A 24,004-nucleotide genomic window follows, 5' to 3' on the forward strand; every position below is an offset into this window, starting at 1 on the left:
GATACAGAGAGCTGGTTAGACAGTCTCATGGGGAGCTTAACACTGAAAAGTGGAATGAACAGGTAAGCAGCCTCTCCACATCAGATGCCAGTGGCTTATGCCTGTAATCCTAATTACTTGGGAGGATTGTGGTTTGAGGCCAGCCCAAGCAAACAGCTCATGAGGCCCCCATTTCCAAAATAATCAGAGCAAAATGGACTGGAGATATGGCTCAAGTGGTAGAGCACCTGTTTGAAAGTGTGAAGCTTTGAGTTCAAACCCCAGTCACATCAAAACAAAACAAAAACTCAGTCTCTCCATCTTCAGTATTTGCCAGACGTGTGAGGTGTCAGAACTGATTAACCTGCCTCGCATCTCACTAAACATAAAGTGTTCTCATATTTGCAATCTCACTTGGCACTGGGTACCTGAGCTATGAAAGGTAGGTATTATCAATCCTATTTTGCAGAAAAGTCAACTGAAATTCACACAGTAGTAAGTAGTAGAAATGAGATCCACTAGAAGGGGCATATCAATAGTTCCTTCAGAGGACAAGACCCTTAGCCATAGAAAATTTGCTCAGGAGCATGTTACCCAAGGGCAGCCAAGTAACTAGAAGGATCGTCTTCCATTCATCCTGCATGTGCTTGCCAAGCACTTACTGAGTGCTAGGTAATGTTCATATGCTGGGTGCATCAGGTGAAAAATAAAGCCCCTGGTCTTCTGAAGCTTACTTCAGAAAGGTAGAGAGCTTGGTGCAGAAAGGCAAATTAGACTAGTCTTGATCCTGGAATTTGAATTAAGAAACACAGAGAGACTGAGGCAGTTAATAATAGATGCTAAAAAAAAAAAAAAAAAAAAAAAACAACAACAACAAGGCTGGTGGAGCAACTCATATGTCAGACCCTGCCTAGCAAGCATGAGGCCCTGGGTTCAAACCTCAGAACAACCAAAAAAAAAAAAAAAACAAAAACAAAAACAAAAAATTTCTATGCAATTTCACAGGTGCAGTAAAAAACAACAACAAACAGTAGATGCTAAAGTTGAAAGCATGCAGAGAGAAATCACGGGGAGGCCAGGCAACCCACAAGTAAGCGGAGGATATGAAGGTCCTACAGGGTAGAAAGAGAGACATTCCTACATACTGTTCTTTTTGTCCCTTCACCTTCCCTCCTTTCTAACAGCACCTTGATTTACATTTAATTATTATCCTCCTGCCCTAAATCAGACCATGTATTCCAGGAAGCACAAATCCAATGTCCTTGCCATAGGGATAGGTTCAGTAACACAGGCCTAAAACAAATGGTATATGGCACTCACTTGGCCACAGGAATGGGCTCTGAAATGACCCTGTGACCCCTATCAGATGCAAGAGGGAACAGGTGCTGGAAGCTTCTAGAAAAGGAGTTTTCACATTCTTAGGAGAGAGTCTATGGAAGAGTTGCCTTTCTTCCTCTGGGGATACTGATGTGACTGACTCATAGAATTGCTGCTCACATTTTGCTACCATGAGGAACACTATCTAGCCTGAGGGTGGAATGAACACACAGAGGAGAGCTTTGCCAAGGAAATCATAGAAAATGGAGCCAAACTAACCAGAGTAACGAACTCTGACACCTACTTCTGCCATTCCAGTTAAGCGAGCCAATCAGTTCTTTACTGTTGAAGGCAATTTGAGCTGGGTTGTTACTTGTGGTCCAAAGCATCCTAACAATTCCAATTCATTCTTCAGGTATCAGTTTGCAGGTACTTCCTTCAAGATACCTTCCCTGCCCTATGAATTTGGGAGGGAGGTAACCCTTCCTGTAGGTTCCTACTGCCATACTGCATTATGGCTCTGTGTTGATGTGGTTGTTTTCTTTCACCAGATAGAAAGCAGAGTTTGTGGATTATGTTGACTGCATTCCCAAGGTTAGGCACAGTGCCTACCATGTATGTGTTGCTTAACTAACCAAACAAGTCCAGTGGACTAGTGGGAAGAATTGAGAGATATGGACAAGTCTAATTTACTAAGTGTCAAGTCAGAAAAGGCTGTTCCTTTGCTTTCTCCTTCTCTCTTTCCCCTTGTCCTGTAAAGATTCTCATCTGAGGTCTGGGAATGCAGCACAGTGGAAGAGAGCTTGCTTAGCATGCACAAGGACCAGGGTTGGAGCCCTAAAACCAAACACACACACACACACACACACACACACACACACACACCTCATCTGAGTTGAAACTTATTTCTTCCCATGTTCTCCACTTGTATACACGAGTGACATTTTTTGGTTGAACCTGCAGGCACTGGTGGATCACACCTATAATCCTAGCTACTTGGGAGGCTGAGACAGGGAGGATTATTATTTGAGGCCAGCCTGAGCAAACAGTTCTCAAGACCCCATCTCCAAAATAACTAGAGAAAAGTGGACTGGAGGCATAGCTCAAGCGGTAGAGCACCTGTTTTAAAAGCACAAAGCCCTGAGCTCAAACCCCAGTCCCAGCTGGGTGCCGGTGGTGCAAGCCTGTAATCCTAGCTACTCAGAAGGCAGAGATCAGGAGGATCAAGGTTCAAAGCCAGCCCTGCACAAAAAGTTTCTGAGACCCTATCTGGAAAAAACCCATCAAACACACACAAAAAAAGTGCTGGTGGAGTGGCTCAAAGTGAAGGCCCTGAGTTCAAACTCCAGTACTGAAAAAACAAACAAACAAAAAAACCAGTCCTACTACAAAACAAAACAAAAATACCTGTCAGGTTACTTGCTGACCTGAGGCCTCTTGCCTTGCCATGTACTTGGTTGACACCCCACAAATAGCTATGGTCACTCTTTCTGAGTTAGTCATTTCTGTGCTTAGTCTTCCTTCTCATTTTTGCACCAGCCTGTAAATTACTTGTGCCTGGAAGTCAGAGCATCACTTTGGAATCTCCCAGAGCACCAAGGTCCTTGAATGACTGCCACTTACTGAGTGCTAATGAAGAGCCAGGCATAGGACTAAGCTGAGCACCTGGGGTAGGCAGAATAATGCCCCAAGCAGATTTCTTGTCATAATTCTCTGAAACTTGTGATTATGTTATTTTAGGTGGCAAAAGGAACTTTATACATATGATTAAGATTAAGGACTGTGAGATGGTGAGATTGTCCTGGATTATCTGGGTGTGCCCAATCTAATCACATGAATCCTCTCCTGGCTGCAGAGAATAAGAGAGATCAATATGTGAAAGAGACTAGACCCAAAAAATGTAGCACTCTCTAGAAACTGGTACTAATAAGAAAACATTCCCCTCTACAGCCTCCTGAAGGAACACAGCCTTGCCAATACTTGGATGTTAGTCAGGTGAGACCTGTATCAGACTTCTGATATACAGAGCTATGAGATAATAGTTTTGTGTTGTTTTAAGTCATTAAATTTGTGGTAATTAACCTGACACTTTACATCCACTGCCTCACTTAAGGGACAGATATTACTCATTTTTAGGAACAGAAAAGTAATGCTCAGAAAGGTTCAGCAGCTTGCTTACGGTGAAGCAGGTAACAGAGACAAGATACAGGATTTTAACACAATAGCTCAGGCTCTCAAAGTACTATCTGAGAAATGCATTAACTCTTCCAGAATGACTGAATTTGTCCTCAAATTCCTAACCTATTCAAAGTGCAGAAGTCAGGACCACAGTGGACAAATATGGCACTTATGATTATTTTTTACATAGTAAAAAATATCTCAGAAGAAGGTAAGTTGGAGAAAGTATAGCATGTTCAGAACTCTACAGAAAATACAAAATAACTACTATAAAAATATTAATAGTGGCTCCCAAGTTCAAACCCTAGTACTGCTAAAAATTATAGAGGACTTTACAAGCTAGAGCACATATTTTGGAGCTTACTTTACAACAAACAGTATCTAAAAAGAGTGACTTGGCTTTGGTAAATGAGCCTGGCTTGCCTATCTGTATACAATCTATATTCATGTTGAAGAATACAAGGAAGAAAACAAGCTTATGACATCAGTTAAATAATGGTTAGAAAAAAAAGGGAAGAAAAAAACTTGAGGAGTCAAGAAGAGGGACTGTTTAGAGATGAAAATGTTTCTATGTAAGGTGAGCCTTGCACACCAGGGAACTGGAGGAAACAGGAAGCATATAGGCAAAGTACCCGCAATAAAAACTCCAAATCTACTTTAAGTTCCAAATTACAACCTAGACTTTAGTTCCTACTCCACTTTATTAAATACTGATTACAATAACTATTTATTATAAGTCCCTAGAATTGACTACACAGCATAGAGGTGGAGGCAGGGAGGTGTATTTTACTACTAACATTGCTCAGAAATGCAGGTACATACTGATGCTAAAAACCAACAGACTTTAAGTTGCCTTTAAATTTCTTACAGATGATGTACCCATTATAGCTTACATTACTGTCCCTCCATGGTACGAAAAGTTGAGGTAGAATACTACATATTTATATACACGATTTCATTATCACTCCTTTTCTACAGGTAATACCAAGTCTTGGAAATAACTTACCCCACTCAGCACACAAATTGTAAACACCAAAACCCAGATGGAAACCCAGGTGAATAAAACTCCCAAAAATGTCTCTGGCTGTGCCAGACTACCCTCAAATGCTACCCTTATTCCCACCTTTATTACAAGGATGTCTCACTGCTATCACCACCTTAGAGAATTGTGTGGCAATTTCTTTTAAGTTAAGCTTTTATCTATCCTATGACTCAGCAAGTCGATCCTGGGCATTAACGAGAAAAGTGAAAACATTTCTCCATATAAAGACTTGTGTGAGAATATTCATAGAGGCTTTATTTTTAAAAGCCCAAACTAGAAATAAGCCAACAAAAGATCAACAAAAGGAGAAATTTGAATGCTGAGAAGGAACAGGTTAGATAAAGATCTGAAGGAAAAGCATCCCAGCTGTATGGCCAGTCGTAAGGAAGAACCAGCACAAAGGAACAGGCTTGAAATGCTGTAGAACGAGAGTGAAGACCCATGTGGCCAGAGCCACATGAAGGGGACAGAGTAAAATGAATGACTCCGGGAGGTGAGCAGAGGCCAGAATCTAAGAACTGTTACAGGTCCTGGAGAGAAACTTCAAGAGGCCAGAAACTGTTGGTTGGATTTACTTTTTTTAACTTATTTTTTTGGTGGGACTGGTGTTTGAACTCAGGGCTTTGGGCTTGCAGAGCAGGCACTCTACAGTTTGAGCCATACCTCTACTCCATTTTGCTCAGATTATCTTGGAGATGGGCTTTCTTGAACTATTTGCACAGGCTGGCCTCATACCACGATCCTCCCATCTCAGCTTCCCAAGTATCTATGATTACAGGCATGAGCCACTGGCACTTGCTGCTCTGGTTATTTTGGAGATTGGGTCTTGTGAACTATTTGCCTGGACTGTCCTCATACCACGATCCTCCTGATCTCAGCCTTCTATTAGCTAGGATTACAGGTAGAAGCCACTGGCAACTATGTTGGATTTATTCATTGCTATATTCATCAACCAGTGTCTAGATCATTGCTGGCATATACTTAGGCACTCAACATTTGCCTAAATATATGAGTGAATTAATGACTGGATCCTTACTTAGGTTCTCAGATGCTTTAAAGATTAATTTACTCCATTATCTAAAGTAGAGGTTGACAACTTTTTTCTGTGAAAGGCCAGATAGTAGATAATTTAGGCTTTGCATGCCATATGGTCTCTGTCTGAATTACCCAATTCTGCTGTTGAATCACTAAAGCAGACAGACAATACATAAATGAATGAGTGTGGCTGTATTCCAATAAAACTTTATTTATAAAAACAGGTGGCAGTAGACTTGAAACTCATGGAAATGCAAAGGACCCAGAATAGCCAGACAATCTTGAAAAAGAACAAAGTTGGAAGACTTATACTTCCTAATTTCATAACTTACTACAAAGTGGTACATAAGGACAGACATTTATATCAATGGAATAGCATTGAGTGTTCATAAATAAATCTATACATTTATGGTTACATGGTTTCTGGTAAAAGTCCCAAGACAATTCCATGAGGGAAAGAATAGTCTTTTCAACAAATAGAGCTGGGACAACTGGATGTTCACATGCAAAGGAATAAAGTTGGAACCCTACCTCATATCACATATAAAAACACAGAATGGATCAAAGACCTAAATAGAATAGCTAAAACAAAAACTCTAAGAAAATATAGGTGTAAATTTTATGACCTTGAGTTAGCAATGGTTTCTTAGAAACAACACCAAAAACATAAACGACAAAGAATAAAATCAATTGGACTGCGTTAAAATGAAAACTTGTATATTAAAGGCATGATCAAGAAAGTGAAGACACAGAAGAGTAGGGCATGTGAAGATTAAACTAATTGGATCCAGGTGCTGTTGGCTCACAAATGTAATCCTAGTTACTTGGGAGGCTGAGATTGGGAAGACTGTTGTTTGAGGCCAGGCCAATCAAACAGCTTGCCAGACTCCATCTCCAAAATAACCAGAGCAAAATGGACTGGCAGCATAGCTCAAGCAGTAGAGTGCCCGCTTTGTAAGCATGAAGCCCTGAGTTCAAACCTCAGTCCCACCAAAACCAAAAAAGACTAATTGGGAGTTAGGTGGCCATAAGCCAAGGATGCATGGAGCCACCAGATGCTGGAAAAGGCAGGAAGGACCCTCCCTAAAGTCTTCAGAGGGGGCACAGCCCTGCTGACACTTTATTTTAGACTTCTAGACTCAGAAACTGTGAGGAGATAAAGGTTTAAAATCAGCTAACAGAAGCCACTAAAAGGGTCCTCATAAGAGGGAGGCAGAAGGGTCAGAGTCAGAGAGAGACAGAGACCGTGCACTGCTGACTCTGAGGAGGGAGGAAGAGACCACGAGTTGAGGGATGCAGGACTTCTGGAAGCTGGAAAGATGGGATGTAGATCCTCCCTGTCATACCTGGATTTAGCTCTATGAGCCCTGTGTTAAAGACTTCTGACCTTCCAAAGTGTGAGACAGTACATCTGTGTTGTTTTTAGCTGTTAAATGTGGGGTTATTTGTTATAGCAGTCACAGGACATTCAGACACTGTCATAATGGTTTCCATGTCTAACTTCTGGGAAGCCCAGTACTTGGAGCATCTGCTTACAGCCTGTCCTTAGTCACCCTGGATCTCAGAATGATTCTGTCTCTCTTCCTGTCCAGCCAGGTCACTGAAGGTCAATCCACCAACAGAACCCAGACTCTTTGTGCACAAAGGACCCCATCCAGTCCTGAGATCATTCTTGCTACCTGCTGACCCTAACAGACTTTACCTGCTTTAAAAATAATAATAGTAGTTTAGCAATTGCTTAGAAAGTTGAAAACAGACTCCTGCAATTCCACACCCATATTCCTAACAAACAATGGAAACAGCCCTAGTGTCCATGAACAAACAGATGGACACACACTGCTTAGTCCATCCACATACTGGACTGTCACTCAGTCATGAAAAGTAACAAGTCTTTGACACATGCTACAACATAGATGGACCTTGAAGACGTTGAGACACAAAGGGCCTGACAGTGTGTGGCTCCATTGATAGTAAATGTCCAGATCATGAACCAGGGACAGGTACTGGACTCCTGGGTGCCAGAGGCTGGGAAGGCGAGGGGGTGTGTGGCTGCTTATGGGGACAAGGGTTCCTTTGGGGTGATGGAATGTTCTGGAACTAGATAGGTACACTGTAAATGTACTAAGGGCTATGAATTGAAAATTTAATTTTGAACTTAAAAGAAAAGGAAAAGGAGTAGCTAGCCACACATGGTGGTGTCACGTGCATGTAATCTCAGCACTAGGGAGGTCAAGGCAGGAGGATCTTAAGTTTGAGGACAACCTGGGCTACATATTGGGACCCTGTCACAAAGGAAACAGAAAACCAAAACAAACAAACCAAAGAGAAAAGATAACAGAGAGAGAGAGAGAAAATTATATAAAGAACTCATGTAACTAGAAACAGCCAGATACGGTGGTGCACTTCTGTAGTCCCAGCTACTCAGGAGGCTGAGATGGGAAGATCACTTGAGCATGGGAGTTTGGCCAGCCTGGGCAACACAGCAAAACCCTATCTTAAAAACAAAACTAAAATCAAAAAAAGAACTCAACTAACCCAATTAGTAAATGGACAAAGGATCTGAATAGACATTCCTTCAAAGAAAACACACAAGTAAAGCCAATAAACACATTAAAAAAAAGTTGTTCAAGATCACTGGTCATTAGGTAAATGAAAATCACAAAAGTCTAATGAGATACCACTTTATACCCCCATGGAACAGTTATAATCAAAAAGATGGATAATAAGAATTGTTGGTGAGGATGTGGAGAAACTGGAACTGTTATACATTTCTGATGAGATGTAAAATGGTACCACTTTAGAAAACAGTTTGGCATTTCCTCAAAAAATTAAACACTGAGGTCAGGTGTGGTAATGCACATCTATAATCCCAGAACTTGGGAGGCTGAGGCTGACCTCCAGTTTTTGAGGTTTCAAAAAAAAAAAAGGCTGTACTACAGGCATGTCTCAAGCAACAGAGTATGTGATTTGCAAGCATGAAGCCCTGAGTTTAAACCTGAGGCCCATTTAAAAAAAAAAAAAAAGTATTCTACTGTTAGGTATGTACCCAAGAGAACTAAAAATATATATCCACACAAAACCCTGCATATGATTGTTCATAGAAGCATTATTCACACTGCCTCAAAAACAGAAACAACCCAATGTCTACCAACTAATGAATGGGTAGACAAAATGTGGTGTATGTACATAACAGAACACTATTTGGCCATAAAAAAGCATGAAGCACACATTCATGTTACAACATGGATGGACCTTGAAAACAATGTTAAGTGAAAAAAAAAAACAGACACAAAAAAGCCACATATTGTATGATTCTATCTATATGAAATGTCAAGAAGAAGAAAATAGAAAATAGATTAGTGACAGGAAATAGATTAGTGGTTGGTGGGGTGGAACCAGGGATGGGAGATGAGGAATGACTTCTAATAAGGATAAGAGGTTCCTTTGTGGGGCAATAAAACTATTCTGGAATTAGATAGCACTGATGGTTGAATAACTTTGTGAATATATTTAAGAAAACTGAATTTTAGGGCTGCAGGTGTGGCTCAAGTGGCCACTTGCCTAGCAATTACAAAGCCCTGAGTTCAACTCCCAGTGCTGTCAAAAAACAATAACCAAGCTGGGTGTTGGTGGCTCACACCTGTAATCCTAGCTACTTGAGAGGCAGAGATCAGGAGAATTGAGGTTCAAAGCCAGGCTGGGCAAATAGTTCACGAGACCTGAGCCTATCTCGAAAATATCCAACACAAAGAAGGGCTACCAGAGGGGCTCAAGTGGTAGCACACCTGCCTAGCAAGGTGTTTGATGGTTCAAACCCCAGTACCACCATCAAAAAAAAAAAAAAAAAAAAAAAACAAAACTCTGAATTGTAGGCTAACGGTTAATGGAGTGGCTCAAGGACCTACTTGAGGTCCTCAGTTCAAACTCCAGTACCACCAAAGGAGAAAATAAACCAACCAAGCCCCTCCCCCAAACTGAATTGTGCACTTAAGTACCCCAGTACCACCCCCAAACTGAATGGTACACTTAAGTAAAACACAAAATAAACAGGCAGCAATCTGGCTTTGGCCCACGGGCTGTAATTTGTTGAATCCTGATTTAAAGTACAGTCCTTGAAATTTCTCACAAAGTCAGATCTCTCTATCTTTTTCTTTGGATGTGACTATTTAATGAGCTTGTTATTTAGTTTACTTTGCTAAAATGATATTGTAAAAAAAAAAAACCAAAAACACCCTGACACGACTATGATAGAATCAAGTTACACTATGCCTACAGAACTGCTCTGGTCTGGCCAATTCTGTTCAAAAAGGAAATTGACACTGGAGGTGTGGCTCAGCAGTAGAAGCCTGCCTGTGAGTGCCTGCTTTGTAAGTGTGAAGCCCTGAGTTCAAACTTCAGTTCCACTCCACTCCCCCCACCCCCCAAAAAAAAAGCAGAAGAGAAAATCACTCTAGTTTGACTTGATTTCATAAATTCATAATTTGAATTTTTGCTCAAATTATACAAAAAGCAAAATGGAAATAAAAAGCAACCTAGCTAGACAATGAAGGTGAGATATATAGTTGGCTCCCATCTCTGTGGGTTTTGAAGCTGTGGATGCAACCTGCCACAGATCAAAAATATAGTTAGGACAATGATGGCTGCATCTGTACTGAACATGTACAAACTTTTTTCTTATAATTATTCCTGAAACAATAAAGTATAACAACTATTTACATTTTATTAGGTATTATAAATAATTTGAAGATGATGTGAAGTATTTGGGAAGATGTGTGTAGGTTATATGCAAATACCACACCATTTTGTATATAAGAGCGGCCAAAGATTCTGTTATGACTGGGAAGTCCTGGAAAAATTCCAAGGATACCAAGGGTTGACTGTATAATATATACAATTTGTTTATATGATATTAAGATAATGAGTGATATTAAGAAAATTAATAAGGCAAGAGAATAAATCCACAAAGCCAAGAACTATTTCTTCAGCTTTGGGGGGAAAAAAAAAGCAGACACATGGTTAAGGTGGGAAGAATAAGAACTCTGGAGTCAAACAGGCCTGATATAAATCTTATTAATCTCATTTCCATCACTTATGTTCAGTTTTATTTATTCATTCATTCATTTATTTACTTTATTTTTGCAGTATTAGGGTTTGAACTCTGCCTGTCTTTTTGTGATGAGTTTTTTTGAGATAAGGTCTCGAGAACTATTTGTCTAGGCTGGCCTCGAACCATGATCCTCCTGATCTGTCTCCTGAGTAGCTAGGATTACAGGTGTGAGCCACCAGCACCCAGCCAATTTTATTCTTATTCATAAAGTGAGGTTCCTGTCTTCTCTTCCCTACCATGTATCTAACCCTGTACCAAGAAATCTACAGGTGAACAAAATAGGAGGGATAAAAATGTGTTCCATTATGAACATGTAAGATCCTGGTGATAAAACCCAAAGCAAAAGTAGCCCCTCTACCCCAAAAAAAGAGGACAGCAGGCTGTGAGCTGGAAACCCCTCAGGACAATAAAGTTCACTCAGCGAAGATGAGTTATCACATGTAACTAATGATGGATATGGAATGCTGAGCAAAGATGTCCAAGGAAAAAGTGCTTCAGTCTTACACATCAAAACATTTTAGAATACTGATTAGTATTAGATTTAAATGCTCTAATCTGAACTTCCATTCTGGCTCTTACTCAGTTGGTGTCACTATAACAGTTTTTTTTGTATTTTCTCAATGACCATTTTTAACTTTCCCTTTTGAAAAATTGCAAATGTATAAAAAAGTTGCAAGTATAAAAACATCCATATATATACTTTATTATAATTTATTAATTTTGCACATTGCCACCTTCTTTCTCTCCCTCCTCTCTTCTTACTCTTTGCAACTACCCACCTACACCCAGATGTGCACATTTCTTTCCCCTGAACCATTTGAGAGTAAGTTGCGGACTGCAAGACCCTTTACACTTTACTATTTCAATGTATATATATTTCTAAGAACATGCTCATTTTTTTATTTACCCAGAACTTATCCAAAATAGGAAATTCCACACTGATACAATACCAATATCTAATTTGCAGTCTATATTCAAATTTCACTAAATATCTTGATAACATCCTTTTGATCTTCCTGATCCAGAATCCAATCCAGGATGACACACTGTATTCACCTGCCATTTTCTCTTTGGTCTCTTAATTTGGAATAGTCTCTCGCCCTTCTTTGTTTATGACATTGACATTTTTAAGAATAAATCAGTTGTTCTGAACAAATGTTTCTCAGTTTGGATTTGTCTCAGTATTTCCTCATGATTAAATTAGGCAATGCATTTTTTGTGGGGGTAGCAGAGCAGCACTGGGGTTTGAACACAGGGACTCATGCTAGCTAGGCAGGTGCTCTTACCACTTGAGCCACTCCACTAGCCCTTCTTTATATTTTTTTTTCTCGAGATAGGGTCTCATGAACTATATGCCTGGGCTGGCTTCAAACTGCAGTCCTCCTGATCTCTGCTTCCTGAGTAGCTAGGATTATAGACGTGAGCCATGAGTGCCCAGCTAGGCAATGCATTTTGTCAGAAATACTACCTCAATGATTCTGTGTCCTTACCATACAATATCAGGTAACACAAGGTGTTGAAGGTAGTACCCACCAGTTTTCTTCACCATGATACTATTTTTCCCCTCATTATCTGTGAGGAAATATATTACATTGTACAAATATCCTGACCTCTATCAAATTTTCACCCGATGTTTTCAATAACTCATTGTTTATTCTTGCTTGAATCATTTATCGGTATGGCAGTTATAAAATGGTGATTTTCTGCTGATCATGCTGGTACATTCCTGTAATCCTAGCACTTGGGATGCTGAAAGCAGGAGGTTCAGGAGTTCAAGGCCAACCTAAGCTACATAGTGAGACCCTGTCTCAAAAAGGGGGAGAGGATTTTTCTATTACTTCTGCATTAAGTGGGTAACAGCCTAATAGAATGAAATGCCCCCTTTCATCAGAAACTCAGTTATTCTAAAAATAGAAATTCAGGTTTTTTTTCTTTTCTTGGGGTGGGAGTGGGGCTTAGAACTCAAGGCTTTATGCTTGCAAAGCAGCCACTCTACTGCTTGAGCCACATCTCCAGTCCATTTTGTTCTGGTTATTTTGGAGATGGGGTCTGATAAACTATTTTCCCGGGCTGTCCTCAAACCAGGAGCCAAACTTAGCCTTCCTAGCAGTTTAGGATTACAGGTGTGAGTGAGTCACCTGAGCCTGGGGAAACTCAGATGTTTTTATTCAGTGGGCATTAATTCATTACTGTCATTCATCCTGATGCTTAAATCGTTCCAGGTTTGGCCAGTAGCATGCCTTGCAAGCTGGCTCCTGTGAACTTTTGCTATGTTCCTACCATTTTTCATGTACTTTCCCTGTCCCAGTCTTGGAACCACTTATTTCTCTAACAACTTGTGGTTCCTTTTAGTGGGGGATGATATTTAGAAAACACTAATTTATAACACTAAGGTATCACTGCCTCTCAATCCTGTCTGTGAACAAAAGCTGGAGATAAAATATAAGTACATATTTTTATGTCTGTATTTTCAGAACCATGAGTTCATACTGATACTGCTAATTCTAATCCAGTACATCCCAGGTTGTTTTTGTTGTTATTGTGTTATTTTGGGGGTTTTTTTTAGACAAGGTCTTGCTACATAACCCAGGCTACGCTTGAACTTCTGATCCTTCTCCTCAGCTTCCTGAGTGCTGAGATTACAGATGTATGCACTCACAGTTCTTCTTTGCCATTCCCTATTCCATATTTGAATTTCTGTTCTCCCACAGTGAGATTGTTTGGCTCCCAACATTTACTCATTTGCTTGATTCTAGAACGCACACAAAATGCATACAGAACTGCTACAGAAATACCATTACAAATAATAAACCTATAATAAATAGTTCAAGATTTCTTTGAAGTTCATTTTGAAGTGTATGTTGTCAGAGTACAAAGTTCAAAAATTACTTGAGTTAACCAATACTTGCCTTATCTTTGTTAATGTATTCTTACTTTTTGAATATGCAGACTCTCAATATAGTTCTAAAAGTGAAAACTGCAAAAAGGATTACCCCCTTTCTTTTCTCCACTCCATATTTACCACCTCCACCCCTAGAAGTGACCAATTTCATTAGTTTCTGATTATCCATCCTGTGCTCTATTTGCAAAAAATATGCAAAAACATACTAATTCTTATTCTCCCTCTGTTGTACCAAATTGGCAAAAGTTATTTAAAATGGAACTTAAACATATGCAATATATAATACACTTCATTCATAAAAGAAATGCAACTCACTTTGAGACAACATTTTCTAATGCTGAGATAACAATATAAGAATGGTAGGGGAACAAAACAGCATAATATTAACTGCACAGTCCACTGGTGACCTGAAGAAACAGGCATATCTCATGCATTGTGAGAGGCAAGGCAAAGTGGTGCTACTCCCATGGTGGGAAATTTGGCAATATCTAACTGAACCACATACACATTTACCATCTGACCAGCACTTCTGCTTATAGGGATTTTTTTCAATCTCTAGAGATACTTCTCCAGCATTATTGCTGGGGATGATGTAACTCAGTGCTTGCTTAGCATGTGCAAGACCCTGGCATCAATCACCTAGCACCATAAGAAAAATAAAAACCAAAATGTCTTATCTCCAGCAACTCTAAAATACATATGTTCAAGGTTACTCATTTTGGTATGTAATTGCAAACAACTCTAAGTGCCCACACATGGGAAATTCATTGAATAAATCTTGATACATCCATATAATAGCATAAAAATAAGGAAGAACTCTACCAACTGGTATGGGATGATTTTTAAGATATATTTATAAGTGAAAAAAGCAAAGTACAAGAGAGTATCTATAGCTACATTTATATCTGTATATATCATGCCTCAGTGACCCTTCATCCTCAAAAAGACCTCCAGGTCCAGTCAGCTAACCCCTCTTCTCAATCCATACATGTACCTAATGTCTTATTTCCTTTCCCTATTCAGTTACGAATCCATGATTCAGAGTTAGGAATAATGATACAAGCCTATAGTCCCAGCTAGTTAGGAGGCTGAAGATGGAAGATCACTTGAGAGTTGGGAGACCAGATGGGCAACATAGCAAGACCTCCATCTCAAAAAAGAAAGAAGAGCTTGGGAGGCTGAGATCAGGAGGACTGTAGTTTGAGGCCAGCCAGGGCAAACAGTTCATGAGACCCCCATCTCCAAAATAACCAGAGCAAAACGACTGGAGTAGAGCACCTGCTTTGCAAGCATGAAGCCCTGAGTTCAAACACTAGTCTCACCAAAAAAAGGGGAGAGAAAAACCAATCTATGGGGCTGGCCAGAGTGGCTCAAATGGTAGAATGCCTGCCTAGCAAGTGAGTACTGAGTTCAACCCCAGTACTGCCCCACCTCCCACCAGCCCCCCAAACCTGCCCCTTCATGATTCATTACCACAATCACAATCTTAAAACATTCATCTCACAAAACCCCCACCCTGGATAATAGTCTTGCTTTCCTGAATTTTTTTTTCAGTACTGGGGTGTGAACTCAGGGCCTACACCTTGAGCCACTCCACCAGCCGCCCTCTTTTTTTTTTCCAAGATAGAGTCTCATTAACTATTTGCCTGGGCTGGCTTCAAACTGTGATCCTCCTGATCTCTGTCTCCTGAGTAGTTACAATTACAGGCCTGAGCTACCAGCTCCCCATCAACTTTCCCTTTCCTCTTGAGATCAAACATGCTCAAGATTCTCTAATCTAAAAAAGTCCTTCCTTGCCTAGCCTGTAATCCTAGCTACTCAGAAGGCAGACATCAGGAGGATCATGATTCAAAGCCAACCCAGGCAAATAGTCTGCGCGACCCTATTTTGAAAAAACCCATCACAAAAAGGGCTGGTGGAGTGGTTCAAGTGGTACAGCACCTTCCAGGTAAGTGTGAAGCCCTGAGTTTAAACCCCAGTACCACCAAAAAAAAAAAAAAAGTCCTTGTTGCCAAATCTACATGTAGCTATGGCCTTCCATTTCTCTTCTACTTGATAGTTACATTAAGAGTAATCTACAGTTGATATTTTCATTTCTTCACTTCCAGTAATTCCTCAACCCACTTCTACCCATCTATACCAATAACACACTCCAGAGAAATGGCTCTTGCAATCACAACTCACTTTCATGGCTCTGATCTATATGCTGATCTCTATTTCCAAACTGACATCTCTAACCTGTACCTTTATCCTGAGTTCAAATCCAAATATTCCAACTACCTGTCCAGATAGTTTAATAGGACAACCTATGACCCACAGCTCTGTAGTACATCACAAACACTTCTTTCTTCTCAAATCTGTTTCTCTACTAGTGCTCTCCAAAGCAGCAAATGATCCTATTCTCTACCCACCATTCATGCAGAAACCTGATCTTTATCCTGTGCTCCTCTCTTGTCCTAATGTTCCAGACTCATTTACCAAGACTTCTGTAATTCTAGGTTTTAAATGTTTCAAAGAACTCACTTTTCTCTATTAAATTACCACTATCTTAGTTCAGCTTATCCATCACCTCTTCCTGAGCCACTGCCATAACCTTTTACCTGGTGTTCTGAATGTCTCCAATTTGATCTCCTACAATCTATTTTTCGTTTTGCAGAAAAGATTAACTCTCGTTGTGTAGCTCTGATTATGCTGTTCATCTACTGTAAGACATTCAATGGCTCTCCACTGTTCTTAGTATAAGGTCTGCAACATAGCTTACAGCATCCTTCACTATGCACATCCCTTCCACATTCACTTGGCCAGCCTTATCTATTATCTCTTTTCTACTTATATTCTCTATTTGTTCTCTCGAACTCAGTATCTTCCATTCTCTCTTCATCACTCACATGCTATTCCCCCACCTACAACACTGTTCCCCTCTTTATCCCCCCACTCTAGTTAACTTTTCTCATTCATCTTTCAGGTGCCAACCTAGATTATATTTTCCCAGCTTAGAAACTGAACTGAGATCTCTCTAGCTCATCAGATTGCACTTGTCTGTGAAATGTCTCAGAATAATAATGGTCACATTGGGGCTGGGGAGAAAACTATTTCTTAAGCATTATGTTTGATGTAAGAGTGAAAGATTATAACAGGAGTATAAATTGGTATAAACCCCATGGAAGGCAACTTTGGTAATTATTAAAATCACAGATATATAATACCCTCTGACCTACTAATGCTACCCTAGCTATTTATCCTTTAGTTACATACCCATGTATTATGAGTCACTGGTACCCAGTTCAAGGTGGCTTTTAGGAGTGCAAAGTGATATAGGACCCCTTACCACCATTATGTACTTGAGTTTCAGACCATGGGAAATGAGAGGGGATCCAGTTTTGTGTATAAAAAAAGTTTCCATGTCTATTTTAGACAGAGTTATCAGGAAGAGATGGTAGAGATAACTTGGGTTAGTAGAGGCACAACTGAAAGGAGAGGCCCAGCCAGCCAGGGATTACTATCAATTCAGCATCTACACATGCTGAATAATAATGCTTTCTCAACCTCAGCATTATTGCCATTTGGGGATGCACAATTCTTTGCAGCACATTTTTTGTGGTAGTTACTGTATATTGTAAGATGTTTAGCAGCATCCCTGGCCAACAGCCACTAAATACCAAGAGTATCCTTCTAGTCGTCTTCAGACATTGCCAAATGTTCCCTACAGACAAAAATCTACCCTCCCACCCCTAATTGCACAAGAAAGATGTAATTCAACTTATACCCCAAAGGAAATAATATGGCCCATTCCATATGGGAGAAATGCAAATATATTAAGTATAAATAACAAAATATATTAAAATTTATGCTGACAAAGAATTTTTAGAGATATGGGGAAACAATCATGGTGTAAAGTGTAAAAGAGCTTGCCAAATTGTCTAAATGATATGAATCCCATTTTGTAGGACAAAATGCAAAGCACAGAAAATGCACATAAGCATTAGAAGAGTTAAGAATCATCATTGTAACTTACTGGGCTAGTTAATTATGTATTAAGTGTGTTACACAAATTTACTCATTTAATCATCACCATGACTCTCAGCTATTGCTCTGTTTTCATACATCAGGAAACTAGGGGTAACTTGTACAAGGCCATACAGCTAGGAAGTAGAGAAGACAAGTTTCAAATTTAATCTTTTCTACCTCCAACACCCAGTGTCTTAATTAGAATTCTGCTTTATAATACACAATTTTAACAATGTTTATTTCTACATGGTAGAATTAAAAATGATTTTTCTTTCTTCTTTATGTTTTTCTATCACCTGCTCTTTCTTCTTTTTTTCATGCAATGCTGGGGATTGCACCCAGGTCCCTGTGCATGCTAGGCAAGCACTCTACTACTAAGCTACATCCTCAGCCCTATTGCATACATCCTACTCTTATATTTATTTTTTGCAATAAGAAAAAAATTAAGGAAAAATTATGATGACTACTTGGCAACATAGGAAAAAAGATAATTATATGTTAACTTAAAAAAAGACAAAATTCAATATAAAGTATCATAATCATAATTACAATTATGTAAAAATATGCAGAAGATAAAAGGAGGTATACAAAATGCCAATAGTAACTGTATGAGGGAGGTGGGATTAAGAAGTGATTTTCAAACTGGGTGAGGTGGTACACATCTACAAACACAGTACTGCAAAGCTGAGGCAAGAGGATCACATGTTTGAGCCCAATTTGGGCTATATAGTTAGATCCTGTCTCACAGAAAAAGAAAAAAAAAAAGATGAAAGAAGTGACTTCTAGGGGCTGGGGATATAGTTCAGTGGTAGAGTGTTTGTCTAGCATATGTGAGGCCCTTGATTTGATCCCAAACATCACAAAAAGTGAATAAACAAACAAATAAATAAATAAATAAAGGCATGGTGGGCATGCCTGTAATTTCTGCACTCAGGAGGCTGAGGCAGGAGGATTGCGAGTTCTAGGCCAACCTGAACTACATAGTGAGATTCTGTTTCAACAAAATAAATGAAAATAAATAAGAAGTGATTTTTCTTCCTATCTTTTCCACATTACGACTATTATCAGTTATATTTTATAGTAGATACAATTCTATAATTAAAACAAAGCAACAGCAATCATCTATAATCTCCCCATCTCAAGGTAACACTGCTAACATTCAATAAAATTCTTCTTAGTCCTCTTCTAAGATCAATATAATCACAATCCTATATTAACAAGAAGAGCCAGGTACCAGTGACTCATACCTGTAATTCTAGATACTTGGAAAGCAGCGATTAGGAATCACAGTTCAACGCTAGCCTGGACAAATAGCTCAAGAAACCCCATTTCAACCAATAGCTGCATGCAGTGGAGCACACCTGTCATCCCAGGAGGCTGAAATGGGGAGTCTAGCCCCAGCAGAAAAGCTTGCAAGACCCCATCTCAACAAAAAAAGCTGAGTGTGGTTGCATGCACCTGTCATCAAAGCAACAATGGAAAGTATAAAATAGGAGGATGGTGGTACAGGCCAGCTGGACAAAAAGCGAAACCCTATCTCCAAAATAACCACGGCAAGGGGTTGACAGAGTGGCTCAAGTGATAAGAGTGTCTGCCTAGGAAGTGTGAGGCCCTGAGCTCCAGTACCACAAAAAGTAAATAACTAAAAATAAAAAATAAACAGAGGTGTAGTTCAGTCAGTATAGCACCTGATTTGCAAGTGGGAAGCCCTGAGTTCAAATCCCAGTACTGCCAAAAAAACCAAAAAAAACCCAAAAATACTTGACTCGCACCTCCAGCACACTTTGCTCAGGTTATTTTGGAGATAGGGTATCAAGAACTATTTGCCCAGGCTGGTCTTGAACCTCAATCTTTCTGATCTCAGCCTCCCAAGTAGCTAGGAATACAGATGTAAACTACTGGTACCTGGCCAAAGAGAATTCTTATTCAACCTACAGATAACACTAAGTCAAGTCGGGTAGGTCAGCTGAAAGCTGGAGTCAAACTATGATCTTCCCAAAGCAGCATTTATAAATCAACCTAACAACTAAAAAAATCCCCAAAAAACTCCATGATCTTAAGGAAGAAAAGGGAACAGAATTAACATTATGGAGTGTTTTTATGTCAGACACAATGAATAAGCTAAACTTCTGGACCAAAAGCCTGGCCCCTGCATGGACTGGGCACAGAAACAATGGGACAAGATGCTTAGCCTTTCTAAGCATAATTTTGTTTTCAAGACACCTATTTCCTATATGTCTCCCTATAGCATTGTCTGAAGCTAAAAGAGAAAATCTGTATGTATGCAAACATTATATGTATGTGTATGAAAACACTTTGTAAATCTGAAATTCCTGTACACAGCTAAGAATCATTACTGCCCAGTAATGGAGATACAGAATTCAAACTTTTTCCAAGCAAATAACATGTTCAAAAAATAATTTCTATGTGACTATGTGGACCACTAAACTGTATTCATTTCTGGTGATTCAGATTGGCCTAACAAAATTGTGCAATAAAAGGAGTGGTAACCTTCAGATATGACCTGTAGAGGAAAAACTTGTCTCTGCCTGTAGAGGATGGAGAACAGGTCACGTGTCTAGGGTGCAAACTTGATCTCTTACCTGCAGCTCTGCTTCCAGGCCCAGCCGCCGGATAAAAGGGTCTGTAACATGGTAGCGCCGTTCAAAGCTCAAGGCACCCCGCTCCTGAGGGACAGAAACAAACTCGTGGTTTCTTTGATTCAATTTAACATGATTTTCTGTGTACCTTTCCTCTGTAGCCTTGTTGGCCATCATAGGAGCTAGAAAAGAACAAGAACTGCCTGCAGGAGTTAGCAATACTTCTAGGCAGGGTTTAGAGCATAACAGAAGGGTGCATATAATTTAGCACTCAGTTGTACTACTGAGTTACAAAAAAATCTAAAAAAAAAAAAAAAAAGAAGAAAAAGAAAAATTGGGGAAGTTTCCATATTTAGGTTGGAGAAAGTGGGCATCACCTTTATGATATATATTGTGGGGGGTACACAAAAGAAAAAAATTACTCATTCTCTGCCTAATAAATAGTCCCTGTCCTTGAGGGCCACACAGTCTAATAAAGTTCCTGAAGAGCACATGATTGGACAAAGCTAAAAGGATTCAGGGATATAGGCAAAAATACACAAAATATATAGACTAATGTGCAACAAGTGACTCATGCAGGGGCATACATTTAGTCCTTTCAGAAGATGGCCACAGCTCATGCTGAATAATAATTTTTTAAAAATTGGGGGACTAGAGGAGTGGCTCAAGTAGTAGAGTGCCTGTTTGGAAATTTCAAGGCCCTGAGTTCAAACCCCAGTGCCACCAAAAAAATTATTTTCTTTAAATAAACCTTTTAAAGCACATTCTCATATTCATTCAGATTTCATCCTCAAAATCAATCTGTAGGCAGGCAGATATTATTACTATTTAGTAACAGAAAACCAAGGCATAAAGGCTGGGAGTACGGTAGAGTTCAAGTGGTACTCAGTTCAAATCACAGTACCATAAAAAAAGAGCAGGAAGGGAGGAAGGAAGGAAGGAAGGGAAGGAGGGAGGAGGGAGAAAGGGAAGGAGGGAGGAAAAATGAGGCTCAGGGGGGTAGTTAAAACTTCCGACTTCAGCTTGGGGTTCTAACCATAAAAGCACATGTGCTGGTTGAATCTATTTCACTAAACTTCTGTGGCTACTCTTCTGATGGTTTCCCTGACAAAGCCTGCGGCTACTTCACTAACTGGACTTTGACCAATCTCCATTCCTCTCACAGGTATCAGTGTCTTCTACATACAAACTGCAAAGGGCAGGCTTTAATACAGGAGAGCCTTGAAGAGAAGATGCAATCTAAGCTGCACTGGGACTAAGACTCCTCCAGGTTCTGTTATATATAAAACTTAGCAGCTAGACTAACATGACAAAGCTACATTTACTCTTGTGTATATCCCCCAACACACAAATGTGCATCCACAGGTACCACACATTGATGGCTCCCCTCCTTCACCAGTCTACATTAATCTCAGCAGCCCAAGTACAAGCTCCTGACTCCAGAGACAGAGGCATCTCCATGAATTACATATTCTTAGATAAAGGAAGATGGGGAGACAAGAGCCTTTGATTCTAATCCTGGGTTTTCTACTAACTAGCTATGTGACTCTAGCAAGTCTCTGACTCTAGACCCCAGTTTTTTTCATCTGTAAAATGAATCTGTGGGGAAGAAGGGACTACATGCTGTAGTGTATAGGTATGCTTACCTTGATCTGCCGATGAATGAGGTCTCTAGTTATGTTGACTTTTGCCATCTTCTCTTAATAGGTTCAACAGAAAGAAGCTACAGAAGGATCTTCAGGACCCTTGCACATTCCAGCCAAGTCCAGTTCCACAAGACACACATTTAATTCCTGGGATGGAAAATGTCATCAAACTTTGGGGAATGGAATAAGCTGGCTTCAAAGCTCCAATCCCACCCATAAAACAGTCCACTAGCCCACTCCATGAACTGGCTATTTCCTAAGTGATTTATGGTATGGTGAGCTGGCCCTGCTCCATAGTGTTGAAGAACCTCTGAATGTGTAAAAGAAGCAGGGAGGACCGTGACTCATAACCACAGGAAGCACTGGAATAAACACTGAAGAAGTCAAGTATGCTTCACAGAAAATGCATGGTTGTCTATGTGTACAAAGAAAGATGGCAGCATGTCCAGAAAGTAAGAACAAGGCACACAACTAGACAGATGTGAAGTTTCATTTGCTCAGTATGTATCTTTGGCAGCCCATCTGAACTTTTAATTATGTTCAAATCCCTGACCTTCATCTTGGCCCTCCCCAAAACCAAATCCACAGCAAAACCAAAATGTTCAACCCTCTCACAAATTCATAGAATCAAAGACTAAAAAGGGGAGCTGCTAGACAGCTGAACATATGGAAGTTACCGAAGGACAGCATGCCAGTGAGGACACGGAATCGCCACACCCCTTCCCATATCTTTCCCTATGTATCTCTTCACCTATATCCTTTGTAATGGATATGTAATAGTAACCATGATGTCCAAGAGCTAGCCTGATAAAGAAATTCCTCTTTAACATCCTGATAGGTTGGCTTTTAGTCTCACCACCTCTTGAAGGTATTACTGTCTTATATAACAACAGTCAGAAAGAACAAGTAATCTCATTCTTGAGAATATAGCAAAAGAAAACTCAAAATAGAAGAAAGTTCCATATTCAAGGATATTCATGGCACATTTTGTAATGGCAAAAAAATAAAAAGCATACAAGTTTTCAATAATAGAACAATGGTTAAATAACATACAGCCATATGATGTCATTAGAAATGCTAACTATGAAGGAAAAATGATTATGTCATATCATAATGTTTACATAACATCGTGCTTTTCAACAAACACTGTATCACAACCATGTTTTTGAAATGATATATAGGGCTAGAAGTGGCTCAAGCAGTAGAGCACCTGCCAAGCAAGTGTGAAGCTTTGAGTTCCAACTCCACTGCTGCCAAAATAAATTAATAAAAATGATATATAAAAATAGCTATTTTAGGATAATAATATAACTGATTTTTTTCCTTCTACCTTTGAATCAACTTTTCTTTTAGTCAGAGAAAAAACCCACCAAGTTTTTGTTGTTCTTGTTCTTTGTGGTGCTAAGAATTGAACCTACGGTCTTGTGCATGCTAGGCAAACACTCTACTGAGCTCCATCCCCAGCTCCACCCACTAAGTTTTTAAAGAAAGTTCAGTCTCCTGTTATTTCCATGTTTTTATCCTAGCTCCACTCTAGAGCCACATAGAAGTCTAGCCTTTCTTCCATTTAATGGCCTCTATGCTATAAAAATGGCTCTCAGGGTCCCTCAAGCCTCCCTGCCAACCATCCCACTCATCTGGATACCCTAAGGCCATTTCTGGATTTCCCCCATCAGCAGATTCTGTGCAGCAAATCTCCTGCAGATTCCTAGCACACCCTCCTGAAATCACACCTCCATCTGATCTAACTAACCTTCCCTTCTTATAATGTTTAGACATAATGTTATTGCAGATATTTTTTCCTTTAATGTTAGACACATAATAGACAATAAAATATTTCCATCACCCAAAAGAAAACCCCACAATCTTAAGTACTCAGTCTCCTCTTACCTTTTCTCCCCAGCATTGGTAGGTACCATTTTGCTTTCTGTCTACATGGATTTACTGTAAATATTTCATTTATAAAATGTAACTTTTTGTGTCTGGCTTTGTTGACTTAGCATAATGCTATTGAGGTTCTTCCATGCTGTAGTAACAGTACTTCATTTTTTTTAGTAGCCTCATACTATTCCATTATATTGATATACTTATTGTGAGCATCTATTAGCTGTTATGAATAATGCTACCATGAACATTTGTGAAAAAATAATTATTAGGCAGAGAAGGCAGCTCAGTGGTACAGTACTTGCC

General features: G+C 39.6%; 1 protein-coding gene across 2 annotated transcripts in view; it reads right to left on the reverse strand.

Moving 5' to 3' along the window:
- Wdtc1 (WD and tetratricopeptide repeats 1) overlaps positions 1 to 24,004 on the reverse strand; it is a 58,127-nt gene that overhangs the window by 23,373 nt on the left and 10,750 nt on the right. For both annotated transcript variants that reach the window (XM_074080890.1, XM_020157554.2), the window contains exons 2-3: positions 21,815 to 21,961; positions 20,172 to 20,255 (exon numbers count right to left, since the gene is read on the reverse strand). In XM_074080890.1, coding sequence (XP_073936991.1) covers positions 20,172 to 20,255; positions 21,815 to 21,862 — 132 coding nt within the window. In that variant the 5' untranslated portion in view covers positions 21,863 to 21,961. The remainder of the gene's footprint in view (positions 1 to 20,171; positions 20,256 to 21,814; positions 21,962 to 24,004) is intronic.

Source organism: Castor canadensis, chromosome 7 (genome assembly GCF_047511655.1).
Source record: "Castor canadensis chromosome 7, mCasCan1.hap1v2, whole genome shotgun sequence".
NCBI classification, from domain to species: domain Eukaryota; kingdom Metazoa; phylum Chordata; class Mammalia; order Rodentia; family Castoridae; genus Castor; species Castor canadensis.